The sequence below is a fragment of the Lycorma delicatula genome, chromosome 2 (genome assembly GCF_047948215.1).
Source record: "Lycorma delicatula isolate Av1 chromosome 2, ASM4794821v1, whole genome shotgun sequence".
NCBI classification, from domain to species: domain Eukaryota; kingdom Metazoa; phylum Arthropoda; class Insecta; order Hemiptera; family Fulgoridae; genus Lycorma; species Lycorma delicatula.
The window spans coordinates 167,523,903-167,545,430 of NC_134456.1; the positions used below are offsets into that span (position 1 = coordinate 167,523,903).

General features: G+C 27.4%; 1 protein-coding gene across 1 annotated transcript in view; it reads left to right on the forward strand.

Annotated features, from left to right (window-relative positions):
- The window catches only part of Ddc (aromatic-L-amino-acid decarboxylase), a 59,891-nt gene that overhangs the window by 24,984 nt on the left and 13,379 nt on the right, over positions 1–21,528 (forward strand). Inside the window, exons 2-8 of the mRNA XM_075356678.1 lie at positions 1,771–1,863; positions 3,834–3,954; positions 9,807–9,920; positions 10,343–10,462; positions 16,033–16,162; positions 17,844–17,992; positions 20,900–21,011. Of these exons, the coding sequence (XP_075212793.1) occupies positions 1,784–1,863; positions 3,834–3,954; positions 9,807–9,920; positions 10,343–10,462; positions 16,033–16,162; positions 17,844–17,992; positions 20,900–21,011 (826 nt within the window). The 5' untranslated portion in view covers positions 1,771–1,783. The remainder of the gene's footprint in view (positions 1–1,770; positions 1,864–3,833; positions 3,955–9,806; positions 9,921–10,342; positions 10,463–16,032; positions 16,163–17,843; positions 17,993–20,899; positions 21,012–21,528) is intronic.

Here is a 21,528-nt window from a genome sequence, read left to right on the forward strand (position 1 = left end):
ATCTAAAAACTATTCTTAACCATTCCATTGGAATGGTTAACCAAGCCATTGTCCTAGCTTAACCATTCTTAAGAGAACAAAACAAAGTTGAATATTTTGCATTGGTATACAATATCATTATATTGTATAATTATATGGTATACATTATCATAACATTCAAGTAATACTGTCACTCTATGCATCAAAGCGCTTGGCTGTATAGTAATATCATTACTGTCTAAGAGAGTAACACTAAATGTTATCTGCTATACCACAGTAAGTAAATGTGTGTCGCAGGTCGCAAGGCTAGAATTGATGTAAATCAATAACTTTAAAATTTGTAATTATTTTTTTGAGTTTTTTAATAATTGGAAATAACAGTGTAAAACTGGAATATCATAATCAATGTTAAAATTTTAGTTGTAAGTAAAAGAAAAAAAAGTTACTGGATTTAAAGGATTTGTATATTAAGGGGCTTCACTTCAATAAAATGCACAAAGAATGATTAACAGTGTAATAATGTTCCTTCAAACCATCCTAATTAATAGTTTGTTAACGATCAAACACAAGTTTCTAACTGACGTAACATTTCAGAAATTTCTAGATATTTTATGCGAATTTCATGATTCTTAGCCTATAGGCAGTTGCACCCTTTGTCTATATAATACATGTGCAGTAGTTTGTTACACCTCTGGAGTGCTAGGTCCCAGAATGTGTCCACACATCTCAGGAATGGTCAAACTGAGACTGTACAAGACTACACTTCATTTACACTCATACATATCATCCTCATTCATCCTCTGAAGAAATACCTGAACGGTAATTCCCGGAGGCTAAACAGGAAAGAGAAAGGTCCCAGAATGTGTAATTCATTATGACCAAACAATAGATGGTAGCTAGAAGGCAGAGTCGAGAAGCTATTAAAGCATGACTGGACTACCTTAGTACCCTAGTCAAATTGCCAGCTACTGGTATATACACTTTAATACAAACTTTATTTTATATATATATATATTTATTTATATATACACTACCTATTTAGATCAATATTCTTAGGATTTCTGTAATCTACATGTTAGTCCTAAGAATTAATTATTAGGCTATTTGAAATATATTAAAGTTAAGTATGATGTTATTTCATACACAAATTAATACCATAACTTTTATTGCTTTCATATGCACTAGAATAATAAGAAAAGAATACCCAGATTGTGGAACCTATAAATTAATGTGTCTTTGCTTTTTTAAGATGACAATACAGTCCAGGACAGTAATAACCTTATATATTATTTACCATGTAGACCTTTAAAAATAATATTAAAAACTAGGTATTCTTGGATGTTGAAACTAATTTTACTGTGATCGATTAAAAATAAAATCCATATTTTCGACGTATAATGGATGAAATTTAACCCACCGGATTAGTCTAGTAGTTAAACTTCTCGTCATCACAAAATCAGCTGATTTTTAAATTTGAGAGTTTTAAGGTTTGAATCCTCATAAAGGCAGTTGCCAGTTTTTTTACATGGATTTAAATGCTGGACTGTGGATACCGGTATTTTATACCGGTATTCTTTGGTGGTTGGGTTTCAATTAACCACACATCTCAGAAGTGGTCAGCCTGAGTCTGTTCAAGATTACACATTTACCACTACTTGCCAGGCTGCCCACAGGTGCCTTGGCATGTCTGCAGAGTACTGTTAACATCATGTCACTGAGCTATTATTCTGTAACCTGGTATGTATAAATAAATTATGAAATTTAATGATGATTGATTTTTATTTTTTACAGGGATCAAGAAACAATGGAGCACAAACAATTCAGTGAATTTGCTAATGCAATGGTGGAATACATTGGAAACTACTTGGAAAATATTAGAGACAGGTAATTTAAAAATTTTTGTACTATTTATTAGCTTTATTTAATGTATTAACAAAGATTTCCTTGATCTTGATTTTAATAAAGGTACAAAAAAGTAATAATTTATGGCATGTAAAATACTAATGTATTTAATAATAAGGAAATAAAAGTAATTAAATAATGTTATAATTAATAACACAGTAATTAGTCATTTTGTGAGTATTTTGATGATTTTAGAATAATATTTGTATCATATCAGTATTAAAATTTACAATTATTATTATTTTTTTTTTTCTTCAACATCTCTTGATATTATTATCATTATCAATGAAATAAATAATCTTTTTCTTTTATATATATATATATATATATATATATATATATATATATATAGGGGGGGGGGAGTATACTTTACATAATTATCACTAATTTTATTTAATCATTAATTTATTAATTTTATACTAATAATTATGTTCACATACTTAATATGTGTGAAAATAATAATTACAATAATGATAATTGCTTAACCAATCATGAAATCTGTAGATAACATGAAATGGTTATTAACTTTCAATAGAAGAGATAATGAAATGTTATTATTCCTCTTTGCTGTAGACAACAACAAAGAGATTACTGTTACATAATTGATTCAACAATTATTTCTCTACCAGATTATCTATCCTTGTTTAATATATTTCTTTTCTTTCTAACCTAATTAATTATTACTTCACAGAGATTAAAATGATATTTTAATTACTATATTTATTTGTTTTTATAAACAACTTTTGTAACATTAATATTTAATTACTGTTAAATTTATTACTGTATTTATACAAATGTAGGTATACATTTAGTTTTTAATTATTGAGAAATAAACATGTAAGTTTAATACAATTTTAAAATGATATGGTTTATTTTTTTTTAATAACTATATGTTTAGTACTAATCTACTGAGGGTCTCATACATTGTATCTCTATTATTTTGAAGTACAAGGTTTAGGACAGTATTCATTATAACCATACTAAGTAATTATGAAGATGAACAGTAGTGAATTTATTTAGACAAAATAAAAAAGTTGAGGAAACCATTAAGGAAGGGAGCAATACTTAAAAAGAAAAAGTTGTAATTATCATATTATTATTGCATTTTTTTGCATATAATATACATTTTTTTTTTTTTTTAAATATGCTTGTATAGTATTTTTAATACAGTACTTCTATTATATCATGATCAATAACCTGATTATTCAAAATTAAAAATCACTTCTTTTATATAACAGGCAAGATCCTTTATTTTTGAAATACCATATTTCAGAGCTGAATTTCTCAAAAATGATTCATAAGTTTTGATAATTTCAATATGTTTATTGTAGGATGGAATAATTACATTTTTGCATATATTAATACAATTTATATTTAAAAAAAAGAAAATAGAAAAAAATTCAAAAATGGTGAAAAAGAAATGCTACATGAATGAGAATTCATACACGGATAAGGACTGTGAGCAGAGAAACCAAAGGTGGTTATTATTCCAAGGTAATAATGAGCATCCTTTCTTAAAAATAAACAATGTTTGTGCCTATAGATATAACACAGTTATTATAAGTGATTACTATTGATTTTTGCATAAAAACTGATTCAATTCATTATTGAAATGGTAAAGAAACAAAAATGTTATGAAAAAATTTTGATGATATTAATTTATTGTGATAAAGAAATTTTCACTTTTTAAATGATACGAATGACTAGGGCAGAAATAATGTAGAGTAAATGAATGAGTGAATCAAATATATTCACTACTGTTTCACATACCCTCTCTGAATTACAGCCTAATAATGGGGCTGATGAACAGTTACTACCATGTAGAATAACAACAAATAATTGGACGTTTTTAAAGCAAACAATAATAAGTTGTAAACAGTATCTTTGTAAATATTTTATTTGACTCTCTGTCATTCCAATAATTAATTTCTATATATATTTTTTATATATAGGAGTGTTCTACCAACTGTTGAACCAGGATATTTAAGACCTCTCATACCAGATACTGCTCCTGAAACACCTGATAAATGGCAAGATATCATGAAAGATATTGAACGTGTTATAATGCCTGGAGTAAGTAATAATTATATATAAATACATAATTATATCATATATAAATGTTATATATATATATATACATAAATTATTTTTCAATAAATTATATATTATTATAAATAATATATAATTATAATTTTAATTATAATTAATATATAATTTTTAATTATAATTATTAATTTTATAATAAATATATAATTATAAATTATATATATTATATATATTATTATCATAAATTATATGTCAATAGAAATCCTCTAATATTAAAAGTCTCTGTTTATGCTTACATTTTCAAGATAACTAAAAAGGCAACATTATACAATTTTATAAAAAAATTATTTTTAGAAGCATGTGATGTTGACTATATTATCTTTGATCTGCTGCACATCTTTAACTGAAGTTGTTTGTTAAATAATTTAATAAATACTTTAAAATTATGTGTTAGAATTTTTAATTTTTTAATTCTTGAAAAACTTTGTTCATCATAAGTTTTCAAATATAAAATTCAGAATTTTTTATGTTTTCAAATGATTCAGTCTCGTTGAATATCAGAATGCACTATTTAGATTTTTGCAGATTCAATGTAATATAGATAATACTATTCTCAAGATTGATTACAGAATTCATAGATACTTGCTGAATTCATAGATTGATTACTTGAATTCATAGATTGAATTCATATACTTCAAATAGTTGTAACCTTTTTCTATGTTTACTTATCTCCATGGTCAAGTGTGGTGTCTCTGCCTTTTATTTGATAAGTTCTGTGTTTAAATCCCAGTTGTTCATGATATTTTTCACATATAAAAAATTAATGTATTAATCTCATCTATAACTTAAAAACTTTACTGTATTTTGTTATGGCAGTGATTTTAGATTATAAGTTTAGATTTTAGGAGTAGGAAATTTAGCTTTACTAAATAACTTTAACTCAGATGCAAATTTAGCTTTTTATGTAACTCCTTCATAGTTTACAGAGTCCGACAAACAGTCCCAAAGCAGATTTGAACCCCAGTGTACACCAATAAGAAAAATGGCTGACCTACAAGTCACTAGCAGATTCCACATATGGAGTCAGGATTGTGGTTATTATAGTATTCTCATGGTGTCTGCAAAAGGATGAAAGACAATTAATGAAATATTTGTTTCAAAAAAAAGACAAAATGTAAGAGGCTGGGGATAATCAATATATGGTCAGGGTAGCTGGAATCTGCAGTTACATACAGAATAAATAAATTATTTTAACACAAATTACATTTTTTCAGTATTGGGAGTCCATTTTTTATCATTTATTTGAGTAATAAGTATTTCTTGTTAACAAAGAATGTAATTATAAACAGTAATCTCATTTACATACAAATTGATTCAGGAGGAAAGGGAAATAATTTTGGAACTGATACTAGAGCTTGAAAAATAAGGAAAAAGTTCATATAAATATATGTCCAAAAATGCTTTGTTATAGAGTTCTTTCTTTTTTTTTTGTTTAGCCACTGGAACCACCATAAGATATTACTTCAGAGAATGAATGGGGATGATATGTATGAATGTAAATGAAGTGTAGTCTTGTACAGTCTCAGGTTGACCATTTCTGAAATGTGTGGTTAATTGAAACCAATGTAAAACAGAAAAATTTGGTGACGAAAAACACATCACCATGTTTAATGGTGACCACCATTTAACTTTGTTAAATGAAGCAGTACTACTACTTTTGAAAAAAATAGTACCGGTGTCACCATTCAACTTTGTTAAATGATTTATAAATGTGTAAATGTTATTATCAAAAGTTGTAGAGAAATTAATTCTCAAAAAATTGATGTAATAAAGCCTATGAAAAGCCAAAAAACAAATAAACTTTTATTATTAAAAACAAAATTTAACAGAAAAATGTTATGAATTTATTAAAATTAGGCAAAAACAACCATTTTTAATACAGTAAATTTAGACCTGAATAAGAACAATATATGTAGTGCTCATATTTCATCTGAACATCAACCGGTACATGATGAAAGGGAAAACATAGTTCTACAATGAGCACATGAAGAATTTCTACATGACTTAAGCTTGGTGACCATGTCAGACGACTGCATTTTTGTCAGTGAGTTGACAATAATTACCACTTAATTCTATTTGTACTATTTTCGGATGAAGCTAGCTACTTATACTTGTTATGGCATAAACAATACACAGAATTCTCATGAATGATCTGAAGAAAACCCACATGCTGCAGTCAAATCAAATCTCCAGCAACAATTTTGGTGTGGCATAATCGACAACCAATTAATAGGCCCTTTCGTACTAGAACAACCTATCATGGGGAAAATGAATTTCTTATAGTGCTTGAAAATTTCTCACTGGCAAAACAAATTGAAATGTACTATCAATTTGATGAAGCACCTACAGAATTCACGAATAAAGTAAGATAATTCTTAGATGAAAAATTTACTGGTAAATGAATTGGATTAGAGCTGATAAATTGGCCACCAGATCACCAGATCCTATTCCCTTGATTACTGTTTATGGGGATGAATGAAATGCGAGATATAGAAGAAAAAACTAGACACACATGATGAACTGATAGCTCAATGCTGCTCAACTCATCAAGGAATGTGAAGAAATTATTAGTTGGCAACAGAAAATATTAGAGAAACGAGTTGAAAAGTGCATCGATGTCCATGGTAGAATTTTCAAACATTTATTGTAAATTAATACAGAATAAACCACAGCAAGTATTTTTTTAAAAGTAAATTAAATTTATTTTAATTTTTCAAAGGTCTGAATTTACTGTACTAAAAACAGTTTTTTTAATTTTTACAAATTCATAGCGTTTTTTGTAAAGTTTTGTTTTTAATAACAAAAACTGATTTTTTTTTTTTTGTTTTTCACAGACTTTATTACATCAGTTTTCTCAGAATTAAATTCTCTGTGAGTTACAATAATAAAATTTATTGCTTTATTAGTCACTTAACAAAGTTATGGTAGGTTTATGGTTTCAAGTCTTTAAAAAAATGTGTATTTCAAAAATTTTATTTTTGAAATTTTATTTTTATTATATTTTAAATGTGTATTTAAAATTTTTTTTAATGTTTAACGGGAATTTCAATTTTGGAACCTGTTTTATTATATTTTCATGTCAAAAACTATAAAAACCATTAAGTTTATCCAATGCCGTAAAAATTTCAGCATGATCTCATTTTTTTGGGGAAATGAAATCCTGGCAAAATTTTTCGCTAGCCTTAACTGGATAACAAAGGGTTTTCAGACATAATTTGCTCTAGAATCAGTTACCAAATTATTTTCCTTTCCTCCTGAATCGTTCTCTGTATATGGGTATATATTAATAACAACAGTGTTATTATTACATTAATTTATATGATTTTGATGGTTAACTTCAAATTATGGACTGTAAAACATACCCCCTCTTTTTTTGTTTAGCCTCCAGGACCACCATAAGGTATTACTTCAAAGGTGAATGAGGATGATATGTATGAATGTAAATGAAGAATATTCTTGTACAATCTCAGGTCGACCATTCCAGAAATGTGTGGTTAATTGAGAGCCAACTACCAAAGAGCACGGGTATCAACAATCTAGTATTCAAATCCACTTGAAGATTAGATTAGGACTTGAGATTAGATTAGATTTGAAGACTATTTTTTTTAAATTTAAAAAGAGATGGAATATATACAAGCTCGAAGAAAAATACAAAGTTAAAATTTGAACAAAAGTCACTTCAAAAGTAGATTGAGTTGAGAAAAATGGTTTAACCAAAAAAGGGAAAACTCAGAAGAAATTTTAGGTAGAATACTGTGGATAAAATTATGTATTAAAATTATGGATGAGCCAGGTTTGTACAAAACTGCGGAAGATGATGAAGATAAAAAATTTTATTGGAAATATAATAGGGAATAAAATTAATTAAAGAAGCAAACCATCAAAAGATGCTTAAAAGAGAAATAGAGGTGCATTCAGAAAAAAAACTTTTGGTAAATGAAACCAAAATTTAATAGTACCATATGCAAGATCATTCTTAAATAGGTAAGAAAGAGATAACAGGAGATAGAAAGACATAGAACTGCACATAAGAGAAAAATTATCAGTAAAAGTGCTACATGAGAAAAATAAGGTAGTGATTTTCAGGGGAAACTCTATACCAGCATCTAAATTTGTTAATATCTACGATTTTAAACAAGAATAAAGTAGTAAGAATTAATGACATAATATCTGAATTATTATGCTATCTGGAAGAAGTAGGTCTAAATATGCTTTACACATTCTTATAAAAATTTGTAATAAATTTTGCTTACCAGAGAAATGCCCTCCTCTAATTTATAAGACAAGCTTACAAGGAATAAAGCTACCTGCATATTATTTCTTAATATAGGGAAATCATTTGATAATGTAGTGTAGAATATTAAACTGTTTAACATTTTAAGAAAATCATTGAAGAAATAGTTTGATTTAAATAACTATTCAAGAAAAATAAGATTAACTGATGTTACTGCTCTTTTGACAGAAAACAAGCATAAGTTAGAAGAAATACTCTAAACAGTTTGGATTTATTGCTAGGAGAGAAATTTAGTTTGAAAATAAATGAAATTAAAACATACGTAATAAAAGTGAAAGATAGAGGATAATGAAGAATTAGATATTAAGACATAGGGATACAATATACCAAGTGTAAGAATTTTGATATTTAGGTAACCAAATTACAAAGAATGGATGAAGTGAAGTAGATAAAAAAACAGACTGAGAAGCAAACAAAAGCTTTTATGAAAAAATAAATCTGCCAATATTAAGTGTAGATTTAAGAGTTAAAAAGATGTACTTTTTTGTGAAGTACCGAAGAGGAGAAATATTTATAGCAGAATCTTATAGAGATAAACTAAGTTGGTGAGACTTATAGTAAAACATCCAAGTTAGTTAATTTAGTTACAGAAGAATATGTTGAAATTAAAGAACAGAGAAAAATTGGAACATATAAAACAGATAATTGAACATGAAGGCTGTAGAATGTAGTAAATATGTTGAGGTTGTACTACTACAGAACAGAAAGTAAAGGAGAATATCACCAATCAGCACTGATTGATGACTTCAAAAGCAAAATAAAGTATGCTTTTTAATCAGAAAAATAATATTTATTTGTATATTCATTATTGAAATTCATCCACAACATAGTGACAGATTATGCGTAGATGAATACTCCGTCCTTAAATGACTCTAGGAATCCTTGCTAGTACCCAGTCTGTTTATCTCCACCACTCAGTCCACCGAGAAATATTTATAATATTGTTTATATTTTCTTACATTAGTTCTGTTTTTCATTGTTTTGCAATTATTCTACATTGAGTGTGGTACTTCTTAAATGATTAAGTGTTTGCTTCTAAGATGGGGAGAGTATTTCATTTGTTAGTTCTTGTAAAATTTGTTCTATATATAGTGAAATTTATACACTTTAGTACAATTAAAACAATCTTCTTCATCTTACTATATCCTATATAGATAAATTTTTTACGTAACTGTAATATGAATAAAAGAAAAGCACAAGAAAATAACTGATGATATAATGGATTTTTATTTTTTAACTTTTCTAATATGTTTACAGTAGATAAGTACTTTAACATTTGTTATATTTTTTACTTTTTCTAAGTAGTAATTTTTAGTCTTTAGAAATAAAAATTAAGATAACATGAATTTAAAAATATAAAATATTTACAAATATTGTTTAATGATGCATTTTCTTTTAATGTGTCCACAGAATATTATTTTTTTTATAAATTATGTGGTGAAAACTCAATTATGTGGTGTAAAAATGTTCATGATAATAAATTTGTGTTATGTTAAAATAAAATTATACAAATTTTTTTTTCCAGGTAACTCACTGGCATTCTCCAAGATTTCATGCATACTTTCCAACAGCAAATTCATATCCAGCTATTGTTGCAGATATGTTAAGTGATGCTATTGCTTGCATTGGTTTTTCTTGGGTGAGTTATAGAGTAACATTTAATTGTACAGCAATTTTTTTTTCATACAGTTATGCAGTTAATTAATTATAATGTATTTAACCAAGTAATTTATTTGTTTTTTATTATACATTATTAACTTTCTAAATTTTAAGAACGATTTCCATATATATCCATTATTATTTATTATTATATATATAAACCATCAACTAATATCAAATGTTTTTAATGTTTAAAATTTTATATGAATCTACAACAAATTTATAGAAAAAAACCACTAAATAAGAATTTAATAATATTTTTCGATTTTGAGATAATAAATACTGATTGAATATTATACATACAATTTTTTTCTGCTTGTAAAAGTCTCTTTATTTTTCAATTAATCTATAATGAATCCTAAGGAACTTACTTTTAATTATCTAAGTATTATTTTTTTACAGATGGCCAGTCCAGCCTGCACAGAACTAGAAGTAGTGATGTTAGACTGGCTAGGAAAAATGTTGGGATTGCCAAAAGAATTTCTAGCATGTTCAGGTGGCAAGGGAGGTGGTATTATTCAGGTAAGATCCAATTATTATAACTACTGTTATCATAATTTATTGAAATAAGTAAGCCAGTTATATATAATACAAAATAAAAAAGATAATGATTATAAATGAAAAAAAAAACGCTTTTTGAACCAAATTTAATAATCTATTTTCTTTTTAAATATATAGAAACATGCTTACAAAAATTCTTTTCAGAACTGTTATGCAATGTTTGTGAAGATAACTTAACCAATTGTTATTTCTGTTTAACTAATGCGTCTTCTTAAAAATAAGAAGTTAAACACACTTATTCTTCTGATTAACTAATGCTTCTGGAATTTCTAAGAAGTCTAAACACATCTGTACTCTATCCTTCATTACCATCTACACTACTCAGACCTGTATCCCACAGTGAGTTCATTTCAGTTCCTGAAGTGGCACCTTTTCATTGATTCCTCCAAGTATACCTTAGAAGCAGTTCTACTTCACAATAGTAATAAATATATCCTTCTGTACTAATCCAGTACCACATAACAAATAAATACTATGTACTTAATACTACTAACTACAATAATTTTGTTCTGCAAGTTTGTGAGCCTTTAAGTAACGCATATAACTTGGTTTACCATTCTATAAAGGGACTGTTCATAATAAAAAAATTATCAAATATGATCTTAAGCATGAAAAAGACAATTGATGGTCTCAAAGAAGGCTATTTTGAGATTGAAATTGTGATAGAGTTTTCAAGAATAAATGTTTACAAAAGGCAAAATTATGAAGAACCATCAAATTTTGAAAATATAACATTTTATAATGCCCTAAAAAAATTTATTTTTTGTAGAAACTGAAAATATTTCAGAAGAATTAACGAATCCCATGGATTCATTTCTTTCTGAAAGAGAAATTCAGTTTGAAAATAACAAAACTAAAATTATTTTATTTATTTTTACTCATTTTATTAAAACAAGGATGATGAAGAATCTAATAATACCATAGAATAAAATAATATTGGCATTGATGTGTTTTCGTATAAACCCACATGAAAATATTATGTGCTTACAAAAATTCTTTGTTATATTAAAAAATATCATAATTGTGTACTATACTTTCATTTGTATTGGCTGAAAATATTGGATCATTAAAATTTATTTATTATTTAATGAATAATTATAAAATAAATAACTTTATTATATATAGTAAAATAATTAGTAATCAAATTTGAACATTTTATCATAAAAGGAAATATTATTCATTATAGGGAACAAATATTTTGCTTTCCTCTTGATAAAGCAAAAGGATTGTTTAACTTTGAGGTTACTAGCTAGCATCCTGTTTATAAACATTTGCTACAATAGATAATGAAAGGTAGCAAAGGTCAATAAATTCTGAGAAACCTTTATGGTTAAATGAATGTCCACTATCTGATTTAGTCCACTAGTGTAGTTTAGGAAAATGTTTTATTAATTTTGTAGACTAGATGATGCTTAATTTTTTTATATTAATTAAAATCCATTATTTGTTACTACTTGATTGAAAAAATTACTTTTCTTTGTGATGCAACCTCCAAGCTACTGATTAGTTTACGAAAAATAAATACAATTTATTCTGTAACTGATAAGACTTAAATTATTATTAAACAGAAATTAATTCTCTTTTTATATTTTATTTTTTATAAAAGAATTATAAAATTATCAAATATAGTTTTAATTTACTCATGCATAATCCATATTTATTTATCTCTTCTGTGTGTCATGTCTTTCCACTTTACTATACTTTAATAAATACGAGTATTATACTCTTTCAAGAAAAATAAAAAACACTAAACATAAATTGTATTCATGTACATTAAATGTATTCATGTTACAAACAATACATATATTTAAAATATTCCTTTCCTATAAAAAAATATTTTTATTTTCTTTATTCGCCACTAGACTCCTTAGAGCTGTAATTCAAATTATATTCTGTTCTGTGGTCTTCATTAAGGGGTTTTTTAATTCTATCTTATCCTTCAAAATCATATCAAATGATATGAGAGAAATCATTAAAAAAATTTTCCCAATATTATCTGGCATTTAAATGGAACAGGAGGTAATCTGAAGCTGTGCTAAACTCTAAGATCCCAGTTCCACCATGGATTCTAACACTGTATTTTATCAATCATTTTAATATACAAAGTAAGTCTCTTGGATTATACTTAATATCTACTACATTTTATCTTATTTACAAAGGTAAATTACATTATTCTACTCAGAAATTAGAACAGAGCATTCCAAGATATTTGAAATATTTTCTGTGGCATAATACAATATTTTAACTATAACATAACAATTTATTTGTATTTATTGTGCATTATAAAATGTATTAGTTCATAAACATGTATCTGTGAAAGTAAAAAAACTCTCCAAAAATAAATAAATATTAAAATTAATTAATATTTCTAGTAGAAAAGCCCTATCCTATCAAACTAAAAGTCCAAAAATGACTTGTGGTTGGAATGAACTTTTTAATTATCTGAATGCCTAATTTAGTGATAATGGTTTAATTTTTTTAAACATTAATTAATAATTCATCTCAAACATTATAAGTACAAATGTGTTTACTCAGTGTCACAAATAAAATTAACAATAGGCCTTCCATTAACAAAACTGGTTTATTTACATTGATGAACTATTTAAAGAACCATTTCTGAAGACTCTAATTTCAACGGCATTTGAAAATGAATAAAGTTTTGTTTTGGGTTCACTTAAAAATGACCTGTTTTTTTAATTTTATTATACAAATTAACTTGTTAAATTTAAAAAAAAAGTAAATTTAAAAAATGGAAATAGATCAAACCCCATAAAAAAATACAAAAAAACAACTAAATAAAAGAAAAGAAACCATCCAGAGAAGAAGATTAAAATTTTATGGGCATTTATAAGAATAAGCAAAAACAGATTAACAAAACATATTTAACTTTTATAACAGTAGAACTATTAAAACTAGCTGGTTTAAAGAAGTAGAAAATATCTTAAAACTTAAAAAAATCTCCAAAGAAATCTGTTTAAACAGAGACCAATTTAGAAAATTAATCAAGAATCTAAGTTATCAGGGAAGAAGGATAAGAGGAGAATAGGGAGAAAGTGGACCGGAAGAAAAACAACAGAGTGAAAAATAAAAACACATTGGGAAAACAAAAGAAGTTCCAAACGATTATGTGATCCTTAGTGGTCCAGATAAAAAATAATAATAATAATAATTTACATCTAAATAAACAATTTCAGTAGCCATGAAACACTATGAAAGAGTATTTTTGTCTATATTTATAAAATAACTGAGCGGGAAGTTTAGAATGTTTAGTCAATTTTAAAGCTAACCTTCTGCTTTCAAATTCGATATTTTAAAACAATATTACATTCTGATTTACAATAATTTTTGTTAAATAATTTTATTTCTAGATATTCTCGGATGTTAAAAGTATTATTCTTTCTGTTTAAAAATTAATGTATTTTTTTTTCAGCCACATTTCGGATATTTTGATTTAAATAAAATTAATTTTTGTAATTTTCTTTTGTTTTGTAGTTGAGTTTTTTACATATTTTTGTTCGGAATTAAATTCTCTACAAGTTTTGTTTAAAGTTTTACTTATTTATTACCCATGTAACAAAGTTATTGCACGTAAAACACAACAAAACCGGGTTTTCACCAGAAGTTTTTGCGTTCTAGCCCAGTTTTCTCAAAAACCACTACAGGTAGAGTTCTGAAACATGTTTTATTCAATTTTTCAGGTCAAAAACCATAAGAAACCTTCAAGCTTACCCCTTACTTTGGGTTCCTAAAATTTCAGTATGGCTTTATTTCACTCTTTGCACAGGTATCATGGGGAATTCTTTCGCCAGCCGTAACTCACTGACGAAGCATATCCGGACCCATGTTTACCCATAAAGTATATAAAATTTTTCATTATTTTCATTAGTAGAACTCATCCTGAAATTCTTTCCGTTTCTTGGTGAAACACTCTGTATAAATATGTGTGTATATACATATATATATATATATGTGTGTGTGTGTGTGTGTGTGTGTGTGTATATATGTGTTCACATGTATTCATAAATGCTCCGAAACTGTCGAGAATATATAAATTTACAAGCTCCGAAAAATGCGATTGGTTTTTCAACGATAACTTCCTTAATTTTTATTTTAAGCTATCCTATCGCTCAAAAAAACCATTTTGCAGAAAATTTCAAGGGCTAAAAAGCATGTAAAGTTCAGATTCCTTGAGCCCTTCGTTTTTGAAAGATTTTAATTTAAAGGGCTTGGGGAAGGTGGTCCTCGCAATCAGATGCAAATTTCTAACGGTGATATCTCAATCAATTTTTATTCTACAGAAATAAAAAATAAAAAAATCAGAAAAAAGAAATTTTTGTATTCTAGAATTTTTTACATATGTTCTTTAGTTTTTGAATTATTATGAAAAAATGAGAATGTTTTAAGAATTTTCAAAAAACCTTTTCAAATTTGAATCAACCTTTTTGAAAATCTAGGCATTCCAAACCGGTCAAACTTCTAGAACATATTATTAGTACCTAAATAAAGTAAACTGTAAAAGGTTTCATTCAATTCCAATTCTTGTGGAAAAGAAATTTGTTTCATTGCTGATTTTTTCTCCGAAAAAGCGAGACAACTATTTTATTTTCATCATAATTCCGTTAGTTTTCATGCTAATGACTTTTACCAAAGCTAATTTTAAAGTTCTTTTTAAGAACTTTGAAAAATATTCTTTAAGTTTTCCTTGAAAAATTTTCCGTTTTTGCGTTATTTAACGTTGAAAGGTTTGACTTCAGTTTCGGTGTACAAAACCGATAACGAGGCATAACTCGGTTCGTATTGCATCTACAAAAATAAAATAAAAAAAACAATCTGTTTGTTATTTTGTAACATTTATTTTTGATAATAATTTTATTTTATTTTATTTTCGATAAAACGTAAGGTTTTTGAGTTATTCATGAAAAATCGTTCAATGGTTGGATGAAAAATCAATATTTTCAATCACGAATAACTCAAAAAGTATTAACTCTGCAAAAAAATTTTAAAGGACATTTTTTGCTTAGAATTTATTCTTCCATCGATTTCTGCGGTTATTTTGAATGTAATAATTTTCACCCTCGAGAAGGGGTAGTATCCACCCCTAAGGTAAAAGCACACATCGGCACTATATAACTTTTGTGAGCTATTACCTAATCTCTGTCCAAATTTCACGTCAATCGGTTACGTCCGAAAGAATTCTGAGCGAAAAACCGTCATTTAGTCTCTGAAGTGGGAAGATATACTTCAATAATGCATTTTCCATTTTAATATTCAAAGATAGCTTGGAATGTGAAAACGTTTTGTTACGTAATATAAAAAATGATAATAAATTAATATGTTTAAGAAAATTATTTCATATTTATAATTTTTTATTATACAAATTTTAGAACTTATTTTCTTTTTTATTTGGAAAACAGTTAACTGATAGAACTGTAAAAAAAAAATACCAGTTTTATTTATTTATCTTCCTTCTGTTATGACCGTTTATGATGTAATATCTAATTAATTTTAATTATTTTTTTTTTTTTTTGCAGGGTACTGCTAGTGAAGCAACTCTAGTAGCTCTACTTGGGGCAAAAGCTCGTGCAATAAGAAGATCCAAAATTGAGCATCCAGACTGGTCAGATTACGATATTATTTCCAAACTGGTTGCTTACGCATCAGGTATCTTTTAAATAGAATCTCAATAAATGTGACTCGCAGTTGCATTTACTAAATATAATTTTCATTGTTATATTATTGTACTGAAACAAAACACACCAACATTTACAGATTTCCTAAGTTATTTAAATAAATAATATGAGTGGAGAGATTAATTTGGAGGGCCCTTTTTCATTTTCCTAATCTCTTTGACCTACTAGCACCCATTATAGAACTCATATTTTCATTTATTCCAATTTATTGCTACATTTTGACGATTTCATTAAAACTTTCCAGCAAACTTGCTAATAATTATTTTTTTCTCATCTTGTACTCTACTTATCTAATCTGTAATATTACTGTTCTATGCACTCTGTTTTGATTAATGGTTTCAGAAAGAGAAATGTTGTACCAAAGTACTTATTTTAGCTGATTTATGTATTTGAGATCTGACATTTGTTTATCCTTTACTTCTACTTATGTAAAGATGAAAGAACTTTTTCTTTTTGGAGGACAACTTTCTTGTGAGATTTTTTTATATTATTCCCAACAGTTTTATTATATTTTGATAATAAATGTTTTGTTTGCATAATAAACATTTGCTTTTTAAAAGCAAATCTTTGCAGATTCTGTTAACTTTACATTATTTCCTCTCTCTCTCTCTCTCTCTCTCTCTCTCTCTCTCTCTCTCTCTCTCTCTCTCTCTCTCTCTCTCTCTCTCTCTCTCTCTCTCTCTCTCTACCGTAATATAAGTATTTTTTTATTACTTTCTTATTTATTAGTACAGTACATAAGTACTTTTCTCTGGATAGCATTCTTATCTATTTCCAGAAAAAGAGCTCACCAAGGGTTCAAAAACTAAAAAATGATTTTTACAAGATTTGTTTAAACTTTATTTACTTTTATTCTTTTCCATTAAAAAGTTTTCTCAAAAATATATCCCCCCCAAAAAAAAGGCAAAGCACAAAAAAATTTTATGTTTTTTTTTAGCACATCCTGAGCAATCAATTAGGGAAAAACTGATAATGTTTTAAGGTTAAAAGAATAATCAGTGTTAAAAATTTTTGTTAAGATGAGTTTGGACATTCTTATTTGTTGCCTAGATTGATACAATTAAAATGATGGAGTAATTTGCAACCGTTTTGATGGAACATTAAAATGTAAAAAAAGTATGATTAATTCATGATTAATTCCCCTTGTATTCGTGTAACATGTTGTAAATGATCTGCCTTGTTATGCAAACCAAAATTTCAATTTTATGTATTTTAAATGGTTTTGCTGAACTGGTATTTTAAGGTATTGACTGAATAGTCACTCATGTTTGATTGATCTTAAACTGATAACAAAATTCAGTTAATTTTAATAGTAAATTAGGCTAACAAAATCATGAGAGTTTTCATGATATTAAAAAAAAAAAACAATGTCTAAAATAATTATGAAATTTATTTAGTTATTTTTATACTAAAAATGTATGTAAAAACATTATGCGATTATTATATAACTTTAACTTGAAGTTAATTATTACATCTTAAATGAGAAAAATTTTAAGATTGCTAAATTTATTTATTGTAATATACGTATTCTAATTTAACTTACTATTTTTTAATATTTTTTTCTAAATAATAAGAAAAATAAAACTAATGGTTATCATTTTTGTGATTATTTTATACATTTATTACCTATTTAAATGATTTTAACTCAACAGATCAAGCCCACTCTTCAGTTGAACGTGCTGGATTACTTGGAGGTGTTAGATTCAATTTACTGCCAACTGATAATCATTTCAGGGTAGAAGGAGAAACTTTAGAAGAAGCAATAAAGAAGGATAAAGAAGAAGGATTAATTCCTTTCTTTGTAAGTTTCAGTTTATGTAGTAACTGTATTGAATTCAGAAAAAATTGATATTTTAATATTAAAAAAAAAATAACAATGAATATATAACTTATAAATTAATTTCTTACAAAAAGAAAAGAAGTAGCAGTAATTGGGTGTATGTCTGTAGTACATGCAAATACAGTCTATGGCCTATGTACACCTGATTATTAATTAAAAATAAAAAAAAAATATTATATATCTGTTATCTATTTATCTTTGGCACTTCTTACTTCAACATAAGGTTTTTTTAAGTTCTTAATCAGACATATCCATTTCTATTTTTTTTTATTTTATAATTTGTAATTTTAAGTAAAAATGAGTAGTTTTAGAAGTATTATGATTGAAAAGTACTTTTGAGCTTACTTATTAACAATACATATTAGCATATATAAACAAAAATCTATGCTAAAAAAAAAATTATAATAAAAGGAATTGCCTTGCAAAATTATACAGTTTTGCATGGACTATGAACACAAGAACAATATAAAAACTCACATTTAACATCTCACAAGCATCTAGGCACAAACTCTAGTTTGAATCTTGTGGAAAAACTGCAGCACACTGAAAGCAAGTCAGTACTGGAAGCACATTCCTATGTTCACTGAAAGCAAGTTCCTACAATGTTTTTGATATTTTGTCGTAGTGAAACTGAAAAATTCAGCAGCAATCATTGTTTTGTCATGTGAGAGCGTGCAAGTGCCCTTGCCAGCTCAGTCAAGTATTTTTGTTGTGGCATGAGAGTATTTATGTTAATTTAGGATTATCTGACTGGCCCCATGTTCAACTAAGAACAAAATGCTGTAAACAGCCATCTGTTGCTTATCCTAGTAACACAGTATTCAGTTTTCATTCTGTCAACCACATTTACAACCCCTTTGGTAAGCTTATAAAATGTGATCAGGTCTGGTTTTTATTGATTACCAGTTTCCTCATTAATCAAGCCTTTTTTATGCATTGTTGAAACAACCAAGACATTTTTTCCTTCTTTTGGTATATAAGAGGTCAGCATACAGTTAATGGGGTTTTTAGAGTAAACAAACATTGAACTATGTACTGGACGCTGACATAAGTTACCAACTAGTTCTAATAGCAACTGACACTAATTTTGACACAAGTGCTTACTACAGTTATCCTGTGATTTAAGTAAATGTTATTTGCCAATGGATTGTCCATAAAATAATTATCTATCGAAACATTTTGTCTGCAGTGGTCGATAGGCTTTGTCATGCATTTTACAACACTAACTACATCTTTGCCAGTGTTATACTCTCCCTGCAGCTGTTTACCAGGATAAATTTCAAGATTGTTTGTAAAAAAAGTTCTTGCATTGACGAATGCATAAATCTTGATCCCATGTTTGGCGGGTTTATCAGCAATATATTGTCTAAATTTGCATCTACCTCTAAATGCTTCTAGCATTTCAAGGGTTGTCAGTTCACCAACATTGTAAGTGTCCTGCCACATTTTTACAAACTCCTGAAAAACATACCTTATTGGTGCTATGTTGTATTTAGCTGCACTGATTAACCTTGTACTCCTTTTGTCAAATCTGATGGCTTGGACAAGTATTTGGAATCATCTTTTTGATATTATTGCCACAAAGAAATTTGAAGTCATGTCATCGTCTGCCCATAATTCATCTAAGTTTAAATGGTTGGCTTTCTTGATACCAGCCAAATACAAAACACAAAAAATGGCTTGCATTTCACAAAAATTCCTTCACTCCTCATACATTTGTAGTTAATAACTATAATTTTTCATTTGTACAATACAATAATTCATCCACTATATTGTCTGAAAAAAATAATTTCCACAAATCATAAACTGTCCTAGAATCACATGCCATGGGTTTGGCTCCAGGTAATTCAGTTATTATATTTTGTCTGGAAGTTCTTGATGATGGAGACTCATGCACATTCCACATGGTAAATCATGGTAAATTCATCCCTTCCCACATAATAAGATCCCCGATTTGATGCATCAAGTGGAGTACTTACAGTTTGTGCCCTATCACTTTGTTCGCGGAAAGAACTAGCTTTTGGTGAAATTGTATTAGGTACATCTTCTAAATCAGACTGCTCTTAGTTGCTGTCATGATCGTCAATTTCTGTTGGTCCATTCGATTCTGATGGGTTTTCCCCATTTTGAAGGGAAACATTTTCCTCTTGTTCCTCCTCTTCTGATCAACTCAAAATCTTCAATCCATTATTTCTGTTCATTGTTCACACTTATTCATAAAACTTATTTAAATGTCACACTACATATTAATAAAAACAAATAAATAGAATTTAATAATCCATCCACCAGAAATCACTCAACTGGTATTCGTGTCGTTAGGTTCAGCCTAACAACATACACAATGAGCTTACTCACGTGTTACAATTGAACTAACAGATGTTGCACATCCTCACTCCCTCTACTTCAATGGTACCATTCCGCCTAATACTAACAGATGTTGCACATCCTCACTCCCTCTACTTCAATGGTACCATCCCGCCTAATTTACCCAGTCTGTGCAAAAACATGCACACAATTTTCTGAGGAACTGACAAAGGTTGACCAAAAATAAACAGTTTAAACAGTACTATTTGTACAAAGATTTAAATTGTTAGATTTAACCTAACAGCATGAGTGACCAAGGGTAAAAGATGGATTCTATGAAATAAATAAAAATATAAGTAGCAGAAATTTGAAACCCCTATGAAATCCAAAGGTTCAAGTGTAAATTGATTTGTCCTCATGATAAAATATTCTTTTTTCATATCCTAGTAAAAAAATTCAGTAGTATACATTAATTAAATAACTGTTTATGTATATTAATTTTATGATTTAAGTGTTTTCAAAATATTTTCATTTAAAAGATACATTTTTAATTTTTATGCATAGGTTGTTGCTACTCTGGGAACAACATCAGTTTGTTCTTTTGACCATCTGGATCAGATCGGACCAGTATGTAAAAATCTAGATGTTTGGTTACATATCGATGCTGCATATGCAGGTAAGCAATAATGATAAAAGAAGGTGGTATAATTTTTTTACGATATATTACTCTAAACTTAGTAATGCTGTAATGAAATATACTCTCTGATAATTGCAATGTGACTAGTTCCATTCTCAGTGCAGTTATTACAATGACAGATTTTTGTCACATACCAAACAAATCAAATGTCAAATAGAACAAAAATTCATTATTAATGATGATTACTACTGACTTTAATAAATCATAATTGGTCTGTAATAAATGATCTGACAATCTACTTGATGTTTCTTGATATTTTAAATTATAAAAGAATAAATCATAATATAACCTACCTCTCTCTTTCTGTTTGGCCTCTGGAGAACCTCAAAACCCTTGACTTCAAAATCAGCTGTTTTCTGAGGTTCAAATCCTAGTAAAGACAGTTATTTTTTATACAGATTTGAATATTATATCGTGGATACTGGTGTTCTTTGGTGGTTGGGTTTCAATTAACCATACATCTCTGAAATGATCAACCTGAGACTGTACAAGACTA